Raw genomic sequence first — 16,423 nt, 5'->3', positions numbered from 1 at the left:
TAGTCTGTGCTGAAGCTTGCTGCTCTGTACCATCACAGCAGCTCTGGGGACTACTCATACCTCTCACTCCTTGATCCTACACTTCTTTCAAAAAATGTAACTTACTTTTAGTATTTTCACTGCCAGTTATCTAATTATCTAGCATATATGCATCTAACCTTGCAGAAGAAATTCTACTGAAACAAGTCCTTGTGAGAGCAAAGCAGAACGAAACTTGAAGAGTTTAAAGCGTGGGAAGGAGAATCGACATGGCAATGAGGCAGTTCAGTACTGTATCAGAGAAACCTGTACTACAGTACAAACATGCAAACATTAAAATGCAATGTGTTGTAATATGCTATGCAATTCTGCTGATGATTTAAATGCTTACATTAATATGTTATAATCGTGTGCAGAAATAAGTAAAAATTTCTGAGCAATTAGGATAAATAAAATATTACTATTACTTCTTTTACTACTCAGCATTGATTGTACTGTCTTCTTCCTTACCTAAAATCTGTACCTTTCTTATCAAGGTGTTCTTATAATGTTCCTTGCATGTAATGAGTCTGCATCTATAATGCAAATAAGCTTCATAATAAAGTTTATTTGCTATACATTACAGTATGTGACAAAATAAATACAAGCCACTGATAAACTTAAAAAAACACCTACCTAATGATGGCATTAGTGCTTATTACAGACAAAAAGAAGAATTAATTTAGATGGTTTCTTACCATACCCTGGAAGAAAGTGCCAGTTTAAATATTCTTTCCTTTTTCCATTTTGTGTATACAAAATCTGCATCCAGGTTATCACTAGCATTTGCTTACTGAGAGAACAGGCTTGTAATAATAACAATAATGCAAAAAAACTTATGTGGAGGAACAGAGCTAGAAAACCAAAACTACTGCAAAGCAGGAGTAACAAATACAAATACTGTAGTGTCAGGTGTCAAAGCTTAGGGCATGCTTAAAGTGGGACTCCAGCAATATTAAGTGTAGTGAGGAGAACCTTGCACTTGCATGCATTTTGTTAGGCATTAATCAGCATAACAAGCTTTAATTTTATGAGCACAACATGTTGCAATTCGGATACTTATCTGGTGTTCCTGTTAGTGCTCTGAGAAGAAAATTGTGGTACATGTTAGAACAAGACCTTCAGAACAACCTTAGGCAAAAATAAACGTGCACACACACTCCTGTATGTTTGGCTTCAGTACTCCCAGAGCAATTCATTTGTCCATTTGAAGGCATATATGTAATTTCAAAATTGCCTATGCATATATTGTGCTGATGTCTCTTTTGTTTAGCATTAATTGTTAGCCCTATTAATTGTCAAATGCTACACAGTTTATATTAATGGGCTACAGAATTAGTACAGCAAAGTATGCTATTTCACTGCACTGTTGTAGGGGGAAGGAAGAAACTAGTAAATCTTTCTAGAGCCCACCCATCTCAACTTGAATGTCCTAGTGGTTCTTCTTCACTTTTATGAGGGGATAACACAGGTTGCTTAGGCAGTCATTTGTTTAAAGTGTTGGGGGGGTGGTGGTGGTGTGATAATAATTCTCTATATGGACAATCAAGCAGGAGCCAGATCCCCAAAGGCAGTAGGCATAAACAGGATTTAGCTACACTTAGACTGGCTGAAGTCCAAAGCTCTGATTCCCAAATGCCGGCTCAGTGGGTATTTAACCACCTTGAATTACTACATTCACTAAATCTTACTTTTTGACTAACAAGTTCTTCAGGCTGCTTCTGCACTTGCTCAGACCAGGCTGAGGCTAAGGGCAGCAAGTACCAGCTCCCTTCCACTTCCCACTGGCAAGCAGAGACCATACAGGTTGCTCCTGAAATGTGCGTAAACCCTCCACCAAGCTCAGCCCAGCAGCATGCCTCCCAGAGGCCAGCATGACCTTCCTCCCTGTAAAACACTTCAAGAAGGGTGGATGCCTTTCTTTCATACAACACATTAGTTGTAGTAACAGAAAGTACAATATGCAGATTAGTGCCTTTGCAGGCTGGGATTCAAATCCCTATGTTCCATCTCGCAGGGTACTGCAGTAATCAAAGGCATTAAGGTGACAGAACAGCTGTAGATGCCCACAGCCTAGGGGATCTGAGGCTGCTTATCCCAAATGGACTGAGGCACTTAAACTCTAGAGAGAGGCAGGAGACCTTGTTGGCAGATGCTTTTATCATGCCCTCCAGCTGTTACAGGCAATATGAAAAATGCTGTTCCATTTTGGTACCAACAAAAAAATATATCCCTGTCCCATTGACTTGACCCTGTAGGAGACTGGGGTAATCACAGGGGGACAACTGTCTGATTCTGGCTCAGAAAGTGTTAGAAATGACAACTGGCAGCTGATAGGCAGTAATTAGCAGCCTGTAAACTGTCTGTCAGCTGTAGGGCACAAAAACCTTGACCCATGGTTGTCACATTCAAATGACAAAAATGATGTGTACATTTTCAGGATCTGAACAACGGGCATTCTTCCCATCAACCTACTTGCATGGAAGATCCAAGTTACCCTGCACAAAAATGTGCACTAGGAGAGTGCTAGAGGTTTTAAACTTGACAGACAAGCTTACTACTGCCTTAATAGTCCTTGCTTCCTTTGCTGGGTCTAATCAAAATTTCTTTGGAAGTTATTGTGATTTCACTAAGAACATTATGAAATAAAGTAGGAATGAAGAGTGAGCACAGATTCCTAGGTGAAAAAAGATCCTCTCTTCTTACAAAAGTTTCTGGTAAGAATGATGGGAAGAGATTATTAAATAGATCAAGAGAATAAAATCTAGCACTTGCCTGAGGCATGGCATCAGAATGACATTGAATTAAGGGGAAATGTTTTAATTTTTTGGTGCACAGACACAAAAGTGAGAATACATTTTCTCCAGGTCTGTTTTGAATGCAGCAGCTCCAGCCTGTTGTAAAAGTCTCCCAGTTCTGCTAAAATATACAGCAGCGTGGGCTGCTCACAGAATTTGTCTTCATTCTGATGCTAGGCAGTCACTTCTTTGATATATATCACAGAGGCCTGATTAAAAAGAAAACAATAACAGAGAGAGAGTGAAAGAATGTCAGCTGTACTTGAAATGTGGCATGTGCTGAGCTTAACAAGAAGCAGTATGCAGTGTCAAAATATTCAAATACTCTGCAGGCTGAGTAATGCTGGCAGCTGTGGTAATAAATGTCCTTATTCTGGTCTGATTTGGAAACAGCAATGTTATATAGCATACTGGATGCTGTATCAACACAAAAACATTCATGATTAAACTGTGCATCATATATAAGAAAGAGATGAGAAAAGTCCTAAAATTACAGCTTCCTTTTAGGTAATTCCATAAATTATAAACTTTACATCATCCATATAACACATTAGTGGAGAGCATCAGAACAAAAATTTGTGAAGGCTCTTTAAATGACCTCAGAAAGGAAAAATTAATCCTGTCCACAGCATGGATCTTCTCTGGTTTGTAAATATTCACACAGTTAAATATTTAATAACCAATAAATTAAAATATGCCAGGATGGAATCCAGTGTATGCAAATTTACAAGAGGATGAAGTACTCATAGTTCACCTGTATTTTTCAGGTACCTTAGTATTGTAGTCCAAAGAGACATAGTACATTTTTGAGAACACAGTGACTGTGAAAGAAACAAAATATCACAAGGGAAAATTTTCAGCTGTTAAGAATACAGCATATCCTAATAGCCAGAAGGATTTCTATAAAAAGCACTAACTAGTAACAAAAATAAAATAATAGCAACACTAAAGACAAAAAGGAACATCCTATGAGCATATGACTTAAAAGCTACCAAGAGCTAAAGGCAAAATCTTTTATTTGTGTTCCTCCTTTATATATAAGTAGTGGTAATAATAGAGAACTAAAATGAAATGTTGAGGCTATCTGAAGTTCTCCACCCTCAATGGCTTGGCTCTTTCTTTTCTTTCACTGCTTTTATTTTTTAAAGTATTTTCCAAGCATATAATAAGATATGTGCTTATCAGAAGAACCTTCCAGTACAGACAAGTCCCTGCTGTGAACAAGCATATATAGAAAAAGACAAGCAATAAATAAAATAGGAAACAGTGTAGGTTCTCAGAAAGTACATAAACCGATAAATAGACTCTTTTGGCAAATGTTTTTACTCGTTTTAGTCCAGAGAATTTTTTGCTCACTATCACTAATAAACCCATAGATTGTTCTAGCTTGTCTATGAAAAGCACCTGTAAGGAATATCACCAGAATAACTGATGGAAATTTGAATCTGATAATCAATTTTACTTACCGTAGTGGCATTTGTGAAAAAGCGCCCCCATTGACCAAAATTACATTACCCAGACACAAAGGCAAAACAACACTAAAAAGAAAAAACATTTTGCTATAGTAAACTACATCTTTCAGCACCAATAACAGAACATGAAGAAGCCCAGAAACTGTGTTTACGCTGTTGAGGTGACACTACCATCCTCCAGCTGTGAATCAAAGAGAAATTATCACATCATCAAGCTACTTGAAATCTTTCATCACCCTTGAGCCATTGAGTATATCAAATAGCACGATAAAATCAGAGAGCTTTTGAAAGAGATTGCATAAGCAGCAATAAAGCAATGCTGGCAAAAGCACAGTGCAAAGGACAGGACAATAGATTCAGTCAGAAAATGGTAAATAATCCTTAATTTAACATAAAAAAGACCAGAATTTGAGGCAGAAAATACAGTTTGTAAAAGAATCATGCACATGAAGACTGATAGCAGAGTGTGAAAAACAACAGCGACATACCATCAACTTCTAAATCAAGGTGGCCTTTGGAAAGCCAGGACTGCACTGCATTGCCATCTACAAGAGCTCTTTTTGAAGATGCTGAGAAAAGAACAGCAGACAAAAAATGGTAGTTCCTCAGATGTGCCCTTCTTTGTTCCCTGCACCTGAGGTTTAGGGGGAGATTGCTAAATTTCATAAATACCTTACAGTCATTAGAGGATCAGTAACCAAACAGAGAGGAAGAAAGGCAATGAAGACATTTCAGTAACAGAACAAAACTGTCACTGGAAAAATGTACACTTTCTTCCAAGCAAACTGTGACTGTTTGGGTCCATCTACAGCAAGACCACAAATGCTGATGGTTTTGCTGTTGTTTGCAATTAAGCGGTAGGGACTGGCTGTTTGCATGAATGAAGTCTCTACTGTATTAAAAAATAAGATGTAAATTTCTCATAAAAGCTTGCAGTGTAAGAACAGAGCTAAGCAGATGCTGAGGAAATGAGATCCTGCATTTGAACCAGAATATTTAGTTTTTACCCAGGACTAAGATGAAACATTATAACATGAGGGTATTTTTGTAGATCACAGTCAACTGGAATCAAAGAGTCAGTCAGCACTGTTTGCCCAAACTCAGACTCTTCTTACAGATTTTTCAGAAACATGCAATTCTGTCTTCAGATACTCTGCTTTAGCATCAAAACTAACAACTGGGGATGAAAACCATTTACAAGTCCATCTTGCTAAACTTCTGGGGATCGGTGCAAGACTGAAGTATGGTCTAATTTCTTTTGTGGTCTCAACAGTCTGATTTCAACCGATTTGTGTTGAAAAGCCTTTCAACTTTTCTCTCAGGATCTATTTTAGAGTCTCATGGATCTCTGCATTAAGAGCAGTATGTGTAATTATTCTATCACCTGTAACAATAGAGATGAACAGTTTTATATTAAACCATAAAAGGCCTTCCCACACAGTAGTTTATAGGTCAGTGTCTGCATTAATACAGCTTCTAATTGTGCTACAACTGACACTGTAATACAATTAAAGTATGCTTCAGCTTCCTACTATGTTAGATCAACAGCTCTTTGGTGAAAAAAAATCCAATATTTTTTTTCTCTTTGAATTCTAGGACTTAAGCTATCTAGTGTGCTGTCCTATCACTTTCTTCACAAAAGAACGATTTTGCTTTTTAAATAAGAATCCTGCTGCATTGCTTGAAATAGACTTCTCATATAAATAAAGATATTCTCTAAGTGATGGCAGGGATACACGTTGGACAATCTAAATATGCAAGTTGTACAGTCCTATTAATAAAACTCTTGCACTATCATATATAGTGAGAAAAAGAATATAAGCAGTATAGAAGATCTTAAATGCACAAAATTTGAAAAAGCAAAAGAGAATAACAGTCTTTGACAATAGCAGCTACAAAAATCTGAGCAAAGAAAGGAGATTAATAATTGAACAAATAAATGCATGGCCTAACATGAGAGATTTGGGCCTCATCTTCTTTCTTTTAGGGAAGAACTGAGAACAAAAATTCTCCTTGTACAGTTCCATGAGGTACACATTATCTCAACATTAGCTTCAACAGGATCCTGTATAAAGTGGCTTTTCCATCATAAAGCAGATCCAGGCTGCATGAGGCAAAAGACTACCTATTCCAGAAAAACCTAAATGAAAAGAATGCCACCCAAAAGAAAAGAAATGTTCTATCTTAAACAAACACCATAAATGCAGCAATGGGCTAGATTGCTGAGATATCAGCACAAAAATATTGTTCAGCAAATTATTCTTGGCACAAACAACAATGTTGGTAAATGCCCTGGGAGAAGGAAACACCCTGATGGTGACACCCACTGTTAAAAGTATAAATAGAGAGAGCTGGGGATGAAAATTTGCAGTCCTGAATCTTATCAGGCTGTGCACCTAAATTTGGGATTGTGGTTAGACTCTTACCTGCTGTCACTATGAGCTGTGGCACTAAGTCTTCGACTAGTACCACTAGAATTAGCAGTGGAGGTGGTGGTGGTGGTGGTGGTGGTGGTGGTGGTGGTGGTGGAGGGGGTAGCAGCTGTGGAGTTCGTAAGTCTGGTGGATACTCCTCAGTGTCCACTAGAAAATACACTTCTGGAGGAAGTGGAGGCTTTTCTGGGAGAAGCTTTGGTGGAGGAGTTTCCAGGAACAGCTATGGAGGGGGCTTTAGCAGTGGCAGTTGTGGAAGGATTAGCCGCAGTAGCTATGGTGGGAGAATGAGTGGTGGTAGTTACGGAGGAGGAATGGGCTGTGGAAGTATGGGAGGAGGATTTGGATCAGGTGGCGGTGGTTTTGGGGGAATGGGAGGTGGTTATGGAGCTGGCCTCGGTGGAGGTAGTTTTGGTGGTGGTGGATATAGTGGAGGTGGATTTAGTGGCTTTGGGGGCAGTGGTGGCTTTAGTGGTGGCAGCTTTGGTGGTGGTGGCTATGGTGGAGGTAGTTTTGGTGGAGTGGGGTTTGGTGAAGACGCTGGCTTACTCTCCACAAATGAAAAGTTGACCATGCAGAACCTCAATGATCGCCTGGCTTCTTACTTGGATAAAGTGCGACGCTTAGAGGATGAAAATACTCAACTTGAACACCTGATCAGGGAGTGGTATAAAAATCAAGGTCCCACTTCTACCAGGGACTACAGCCAATATTACAGAACAATTGAAGAACTGCAAAACCAGGTACGATGTAATTTGACTAACTTTGAACAGATTCTCATTAGAACGGCACTTGCCTCCTGCAGCACAATATCCCTATTTGAGGCAATATATTCCCTCCTTTGTTTTAGTCAGGAAGCAGACTGGTGGGGTGACAAAGCCTGACTACCAGTTTTTCTCTGCTGTGGGTGATATGCATATTCAGGCACACTTGTATTTGGCACAGGTAGCATTGTTTGGTGCAGTGGCAGACCATTACTAGTGCACCCATTATGGGGCCTGTCCAGTGCTCCCTTCAACACTGTGCTCTTGCTTGTTTGTTCCTCACTCTCTTGAACAGGAGATATAATCATTGCTTGCTTATGTTGTGCTGCTAGTGGCCATATTAATTGCATCTTCTTGTGAATATGCAGGATGAGCCAACGTGCATTTAGTCTAATTCTAGCCCTCAGCCATTTAATAGTCCCATATCTCCTACATGAATACGGTTGTTGCCAAATGCAATGGTAATTTTGTTTTCCCACTGTTTTTGAATATGAAGAGATTATTTAGTTATTATTTCCAACAAGGTATTTTTAATAGATATTTATAAACCAAAATTGACAGCAAAAGCAATTTCTTTTAACTGGAAGCAATACACTCTTCTCTCTTCTCTCTCTATATAGCTCCTGCAGCACTAGTCAGGCTTGACATTACCATAAAGATATTCTGTAATGTGTTTCTGCACAGGTATGTCTTCCCTCTATCTATGTGTCAGACTGAAAAGACAACTGACTAACATCTGCCCTCTCCCTTTCAGATTGTTGGTGCAAATGTGGACCTTAACAAGATCCTTCTTGACATTGACAACACTAGAATGACTGTGGATGACTTCAGACTGAAGTGAGTTGTTCCCTTCCTGTTTCATTCCACCTTGCCTCCCTTTACACCCCATCAGTTCATATTGCCAATTAATCTTTGTAGATGGAATAGCCTCTTGGCTCCAATGACAGAATATATAATTGTTAGCAAAAGCATTCTGAGAATGTTTTTTTTTAGTTTTTCATTATTATTTTTCTCCAGACAAGTTATTGAAGATTGCCATTTAAAGGACTACATTCTAAGTTTCTCCATCCTTGTATGTAGATTTATAAGCATAATCCTCATCATACAAATCTCACAGAAAGAAATTCTACTGAAACCAAACCAACCTATTGGAGATGGAAAAAGAATTAGGTCCTTTCTTTTAAGAACTGAGCAATGGGATTAAAGATCAAAGGTGTACTGATGGGAACTGTTCATAATCAAGATAACAAACAAAGAGGTCTGGCAGCACTTTTACTATCTTTCTTGTCTGTTGTTTAGGTATGAAACTGAATATACTCTCCATCAGAGTGTGGCAAGTGATATTAACGGATTACGTCCACTTTTGGATCAACTGACTCTAGCCAGATCTGACTTGGAGACACAGTTTGAATCTCTAAAAGAGGAATTGATCTATCTTAAGAAGAACCACGAAGAGGTAAGTTTCTCCACACTTTAAAATAATAACTAACAAAACCTCAACACTCAGAGAATTTCTTGTGGATTTCTTACACTAGCAGTAACCAGATTTTGGCTGCTGGCTTTGATCATCCAACTTGACACAATCTGGCTTAGATTTTCAGGAGTATGTAGCATCCACAGCTGCCCGCGACTGATGTAATAAGACACCTAGGTCAACATGTGGCAAAATGAGACCAGGGAAATGAATGGCTTTCAGTACAAAGTACAGTTTTGTTCCCGAACTCATGGAAGGAAAATTGGATAGAATATATAGAGAAATCAAAAGAAAATATTTATACTACCTGCAATGATATTTCCCATTGAGAAGAAAAATACATAAAAGGATTTTCACAAAGAGCATACTGCATAAAATTTCTTATGACCCTGAGGGGAAAGTGTCAGTGTCAATGCATACGTGGTGCCTGGCTATTGTCCACTGTAAAGTTTGCCTTAGGAATAGCAGAATTGTTCCCTTTCACAACAAGGGTAGATGAGGCCCCCTTTGCAGGAGCGATACGGCTGTGTGAGGATTTGTGTCCCTTTCTTTTCCTTTATTTGAAACTATGACATTTCTCCTTACCTTCACCCTTTGAGAACCTGGTGGTTTGTGGGTTTTTTTTTCAGGAAATGAAAGGACTGCAAACACAATCTGGTGGAGATGTCAATGTGGAGGTCAATGCTACCCCTGGCATTAATTTGATGGAAAAATTAAATGAAATGCGTTGCGAATACGAACGGCTTATTGAGAACAACCGGAGAGAGGTGGAAAGCTGGTATGAAACCAAGGTAAAGCACAGGGGTTTTTTGGCTACTAAATTTTTCAGAAAGAACTGGACCTACTTACATCCAGCAGAAGAAAGGCAACTTGTCATGTATTATTTAAGGGACATTAACTTTAAATGACTTTAAGCAGTTTACTGTAACAGGTCAGTTCTGGAGTACTAAGATTATGTGGTAAAGCATGTAGAATCTCTGTGTTCCAGCAGCAAGGTGAATTACACGGAGTGAGTTAGCAGAGTGGCATGTGGGAAATACACATGGTCAGTCTACATTACATCTTTCTTCAAGCATATTAATTGCTTTCTTATTGCTGTTATGATAACCCCACAACATTTTCTTATTATCAAAAATGCCTCAATTTTGTATGTGAATTTTTCAGATGGAAGAAGTTAATCAACAAGTCCACTCAAGTGGTCAGGAGATACAATCAAGTAACCAACAGATCTCTGAGCTGAGACGTGAATATCAAAGCCTGGAAATTGAGCTGCAGTCACAAATCAGCATGGTAAGTAAAGGTATTTACTTCTGCTTCACCTGTGACACAGGCTGTATGTGCAACTAGAATGAAAGAATGGTTACACATAGAAAGTACTCCATCTGTAGAGAATGGGACACTGGATTACTTCTCTTCAAAGATATGCTTTTTTCTGGTTTGTGAAGATCTCAAATTTTTCCATAAAAATTAGTTAAACTTGCCATATTCCCAAAACCACTGTATTTTGTTTTCCATTTGCAGGTAGACTCTCTGCAATCCAACTTGGAAGACACAGAACGTCGCTATAACATGCAGCTGCAGCAGATCCAGGGTATGATCGGCCCCTTGGAGGAGGAGCTGGCCAGCATCCGCTGTGAGATGGAGAGTCAGAATGAAGAGTACAAGATGCTCCTGGGCATCAAGACTCGCCTGGAACAGGAGATTGCTCAGTACCGGGCACTGCTTGAGGAAGGGCAGCAAGACCTTGTGTATGTAAACTGACAAAAGAACAGAGCATTGTGTGAGACACAGGGTTGCTAGATTAGTCACAAAGACAGGAAATTAACAGTCTACATTTGAAAAACAGATTTTGTACTGAAATGAGGCTAATTCAGCTATCTTGACCAATTGCCTCTCAGGTTTGGTGTGCTATACATTTCTTGGCAAACCCGTTCAGAATATAAATCACATGAAGAAAAATGAATGCAGAAATTCTGAACTACCGACTTGGGGCTTCACAGGGAAACGCACATACAGACCCTTACCTTTATCCTGGTTCCAGAAAATGCCAAGAACTGAACAGACATAAGTCACCTAGGAAAAGACTGTAAGCAGAAAAATGACCATAGTTTTCCAAACCTTCATAGAAGCTTCAGTGTGCAATTCTCTGAAAATTCAAGCTACTTTGGTTTCCCTTATGCAGCGAGCCTGCTTCTGCTTGTAAGTGGCACCTGAAAGAACAGCTAAAGTTTCATTTTCTGCCTTTCCAATTTGGAGTGCAGTGACACCATACACTGATAAAGCAGCAATGCTAAACCTTGCAAGAAATATCTGAGCAGAGCATGGGAAAAGCAAAAACTCTTCCATTCAGGCTGAAATTGAAGGAGAGGTTGATATTTGGCACTGCATCAGTTGTCTTGCTGTTCTGTGCTAGGTTCTATAAAGGGGAAGTACAGACAAGAGAAGTGCAGGCTTCCATGCAGTATCTGTAGATAGATTTCCTTCTGAGTTCAAAAATGCATTTGATTAATTTTTTTTCTCCTTTCTCTCTCTTTGCAGAATCCCAGCAGGAGGAATGGGAGGAGGAATGGGAGGAGGCATGGGAAGTGGTAGAATAGGAGGTGGTGGCTATTCTTCTGGAGGAGGAAGAGGAGGAGGAGGTGCTAGCATGAGTGGTGGATATGGAGGTGGTAGCATTTCCTCCAGCAGCGGAATGGGAGGAGGAAGTGGCGGAGGAGGAATGGGAGGAGGAGGAATGGGAGGAGGAATGGGAGGAGGAATGGGAGGAGGAAGTGGTGGAGGAGGAATGGGAGGAGGAAGTGGTGGTGGATGCAGTAGTATTGTTGGAGGAGGAGGAGGAGGAGGAGGAGGAGGGGGAAGGATCTCAGGAGGCGTCAGCAGTTCCCACTCCTACTCTTCATCTTCCCAGTCTCAGTCCTGCAGGAGCGGTGGTGAAAGCCAAGGTGAGAACTGTTGTATGGGGACACTGTTCTCTCAGTCCCATCCTTGCTAATTTATACACTGTATCAACATACTCTTTTGGAGGTAAACAGTACCCAGGATAAACTAAAATTTCTGGAAAGTGTTAGATTTACTTTTATTAAAAATTCTTTCCTATTTGTGTGCAAAGGATCAACTCTGCTTAAGAAACACACATTCAACATCTATTCAATTTTGTGGGTGACATCAGCTAATCATGTAGTTAAAACCCAAACTGGTTTTCTTCATCTCTCATTCTTTGCAGAATCTTATAAATACTGCTGCTTTTGTACCATGCTGAAGTTTTCCTTTATGCTTTTGGAGTGCTTATGGTCACCTATCTCATAATGAAGCTTCTTTTCCATCTGGTAGATACTGGTGCCTCAGAGATTCACTGCCAGTACTGGAGGAATTAATACTTTATTTCTAAACAGGGTATGGAAGAAAATCTTTTGACTAAGAATATGCATTGAGGATCCTACAGTGCAAGAACTTTCAAACAGAAATTGGCCCAAATCCTCTACATTCCGCATGCTCCTGAGGAAAGACAGATGCTCTTAACAGTTCCTCAATGTTGCTGATGCCATCTATCCAAAAAGGCCCATCAGAGCTACTCAGATGGGCCACCTGCCCACCTGACATGCATGCTATGTGCTTCTTCTGCCTGGAATACTTTGTGGCTTCAATCATTGGCACTTGAGCTACTTGCTTTATAGATTCAACCTGTTCGTTGCTTGGATTGTTCTGTATCAGGAAAATGTCGCTAATAAAACTTCATTTCTGTCTGATGCAACCAGAATCTTGTGTGTAAGTTTTCTTCCATTCTGTAGGTGTAAACACTTAAAAAGAAAATACAAAGCCATGCCAACACATGCCTCCAGGTAGAAAAGTTGATGATACATTACAGTAGTTGACAATGAAATTTAGAGTTAAAGCACAATTTCTGAGCATTCAGGGCAGATCATAATATTTTTGAAGCATCCTGGGCTGTGCCTTTTTTTTTTAATAATGTGCCAGATACTCTTGTGGAGCTCAGCTCTAAGACTCAATAGCAATTGAGTATCAGCCCAGAACAGACTGCAGCATCTCAGCACTATATGAATGCTCATAAAGATGGCAACAAATGAGTGCCCATCCAGGCCTGACACAAAGAAACATGAATGATTACAGAATCATGATTGCAAAATGAAAGAATGTTTCAATTTGTGATTCACAAAAACTTAACTGACACTCATGGGTTTAAACTGGAAATGCACAAACTAGGGATCTGTTTTTGAACAGAAGAGAAGTTAAAAGGAGATAAAATTTACAGGATCTTTACAAAGTTCTCCTCCATAAAATGTTAATACTAACAGCAATATTTGCCTTCTACTTGTGACAAATGAAGTACATGTGAAAGTACCTGGAATGTTTACTTTTGGATATAGGAAGATCTGTACTGTGAAGAAAATTAACATAAACTGAGCCACATCCAGCTAGTACTTAAAACCATTCCTGACTACAATTTGCAAAAAATTTGATTGCTTGGCTGCTGCAACAGCTTGGAGCAAGTCAGCAAACAAATAATCAGAAAGCACTCTCTTGTTATTAGCTATCTTTTGGGAGTTGCATTTGCTTCTGTTCAGCTTTTTATATGCTTTTTTACAGTCATTATTTCAAAGAAATTATAGTATGGCTTTCTTCTGTGATTGGGACAACTTTGTTCATGCAAACAAACAGTAGCTTGTTTCATTGCAGCCCACCCCCATGGATAAAACCCATTTCCAGAGACTCTTAGTTGAAAAAAATAACTTTGCCTTCTGAAGACTAACAAATTCAGAGATCAAAGGAAATGAAATGTATTGTCCTAGGCCTTTCAGAGCAGTCTCTTGTGCATGTTTGAGGAATCTCAGGAATTTATGCATGATATTTTGGAGGAGAGAGGGCTGCCAAAGTAGGCAGATCACAAACCACAGCTTTATTAATTTTAATGAAAAGTTAGCATCTGAATTCCTCAGACTCATTTGGAAGTCTTAGTCCATTGTACAGCTACCACCTAGACCACACAGAACAGAAGTCAGCTATAGGCTGTGTAGCTCGCAAGTAAATCCACCAGTGGAAAACGTGGAAAGGAACATAAAATCCTAGTCCATGCCCAGCATGCCAGTCTTCCTGTAGTTCTCCCCTGAGGCAGGTTCAGCTCGTACAGCTGTTTGCAGGAGGCTCTGTCCTAACCCCCGCCAAGACAGGATGTCTACGGTGAAGCTAAGTTTTTAAAAAATGCATACAGTGGCCTGAGCTGCAAAGGCTAGCAGAGTATCCCGGGCAAACGAGGGGCCAAAATTACCCTGAGGCTGCACAAGTGAAGGGTATATTTCACTTGTACATGGATTTGCAGGCTTAACTGCTGAGGCAGGGCTGTATGCTCAGGGAGTGGCCTCTAGTGGTGAATAAAGACTCAAAGAAAATGTGGGTTTTGTGGGAGAGGAGCTAACACCATTGACGAAAAGTAAAACAGGTTGACGCACAAGGGTGTGGATCGAAAGAATAGATGCAAAATTAGTTTCCAGAAACACAGGTCACATGGCCATGCAAACTTTCTCAACACTTGGAAACAGACTTTGTGCTACACAAATACTTCCAGTGACACACAACAGGAAGAAAGAGATTCTAGTAATGCTGATTTCTATTTCTTTGTTTTAGATACTTAGACTACACACATCATCTAGAAAGAGATATAATGTTCATAGTAAATGGTATGCGGATTATTTCAAAGAATCGACTGTGCTTATGCCAAAGCCCTCTAGAGGGTACTATATTGTTACCTCTTGCATCTTGTATGTTACAACTACCTCCACAGATGTCAATCTACACTTTAAATTAAGCTTTAAAGAGTATTTATTTTCCTGTCTCGTAATTACCTTGCTGCCTGACAGGCACTAAATGCTATGCATCATATGATGAAGTTCAGAAGGGGTTAAAATAGGCAGAATGGAGACAGCACCTAGTAAAAGGCTCAGTTAGAGGGAAAGAAGGATTTTCAGGAGAAAGTCACTGGTGTGGCTAAGGAAATTAAAAGAGCGTATCTCACTGTATCTTGAACAGAGACTGAGGAAAGCCCTATGGATCTAGACAGTGAGAATGTTTGGATGAATGGAATACAGCTGGGGTCTTCCATGGAGAACTATGAAATTTGGGGATATGTCCCCCTAAAGGTTATGGCCACAAAGATGATTCTCCATTCAATACACAGAAGATCAAAATGAAGAACATCATTAATTCCACCTTATCTGTCTAGGGCACATAGATACCCTGGGCTGTATTTTGAGTGCTGTAACTTTGGTGACCCTGTCTCAGAAATAACACGACAGAGCTGGAAAACATTCCGAGAATGGCAGAAAAGGTATAGGAAAAACTTCTGTATGTGCGCTTGATATCCTAGAGTGTTTCAGCCTCAGAAGGAGGCACATCATGACCAAGGATATGACAGCATTCTCTCTAAACACAGCAGTATGCAAACTCACAACTGACATGAAGGTGTTTCTATTAAAGTTAGTTGACAAAAAGTTGGTAAGTCATAATTTTGTAGATATTTTTCATAATTCGGTCTCAATTTAAGTTCAAAATTTTGTTTCTCTCTTAAGGAGTCAGAGCTAACATCTCTAGGTTCTTTTGAAGTCACTGGCAGTATCTACAGGGACATGCCCTTAGGCAGCTGAATTCAAGCTCTGGCATTCAGCACCTCAAGTTTATATCTCATCACATATTAAGCCTCTAAAAACTAAGCACTTCTACAGATAGCAGATAACATTCTAGTGGTAACAGTTTACACCCCTCCCCTTCCAAATCAACAATATTTTGTTGACAAGCCTTCCTATATAATTCTTATGATAAAAGAAGAAAATTATATATATGGATATACAAAAGCCTATTGTAAAATCATGAACCTATTAAAAAACCCAAAACCAGAAGACTCTACAAGCATATGGCTTTATCGAGGCTGAAGCTCTACTATTTTCAAATAGTTGTCTGTCAGTTTTCAGAGGCATGGTGGGAGCAGGAATCTTGTTTGTAACCAGCTTCCTGTAGTGCCTGTGCTGCTCTGGGAGACAGGCAGGTAGGAGTGCTTTTTCACCGGGTGTTTGAGAAGCTGAATGGCAGCAGCTACATGCTAAGAGCAAAGCACAGTCGAAAGGTACTCCTGTTCAGGACTTCAGCCTCAGCTCTTTTTACATCCATGGGGCATTGTATTGGGTTTGTGTGGCAAGGTTTTTGTAGGGGGGGGGGCTACAGGGGTGGCTTCTGTGAGAAGCTGCCAGAAACTTCCCCCATGTCCAATAGAGCCATTGCCAGCTGGCTCCAAGACAGCCCCACCACTGGCCAAGGCTGAGCCCATCAGCGACATTGGTAGCGCCTCTGGGATAACAGATTGAAGAAGGGGGGGAAGTTGCTGCAGAACAGCAACTGCAGCCAGAGAGAGCAGTGAGAACATGTGAGAGAAACAACTCTGCAGACCTCCAGGTCACTG

The 16,423-nt window shown here is 39.9% G+C and overlaps 1 protein-coding gene across 1 annotated transcript in view; it reads left to right on the top strand.

Moving 5' to 3' along the window:
* The first annotated feature begins 7,049 nt into the window (after positions 1-7,049).
* Positions 7,050-16,423, top strand: part of LOC104842922 (keratin, type I cytoskeletal 10-like) — a 14,304-nt gene continuing 4,930 nt past the window's right edge. Inside the window, exons 1-5 of the mRNA XM_010585580.1 lie at positions 7,050-7,463; positions 8,239-8,321; positions 8,784-8,940; positions 9,588-9,749; positions 10,123-10,248. Of these exons, the coding sequence (XP_010583882.1) occupies positions 7,050-7,463; positions 8,239-8,321; positions 8,784-8,940; positions 9,588-9,749; positions 10,123-10,248 (942 nt within the window). The remainder of the gene's footprint in view (positions 7,464-8,238; positions 8,322-8,783; positions 8,941-9,587; positions 9,750-10,122; positions 10,249-16,423) is intronic.

Source organism: Haliaeetus leucocephalus, unplaced genomic scaffold (genome assembly GCF_000737465.1).
Source record: "Haliaeetus leucocephalus isolate CR32 unplaced genomic scaffold, Haliaeetus_leucocephalus-4.0 Scaffold110, whole genome shotgun sequence".
NCBI classification, from domain to species: domain Eukaryota; kingdom Metazoa; phylum Chordata; class Aves; order Accipitriformes; family Accipitridae; genus Haliaeetus; species Haliaeetus leucocephalus.
The sequence above is the reverse complement of the archived record's forward strand: the minus strand, read 5'-3'. Positions and strand labels throughout refer to the sequence as shown.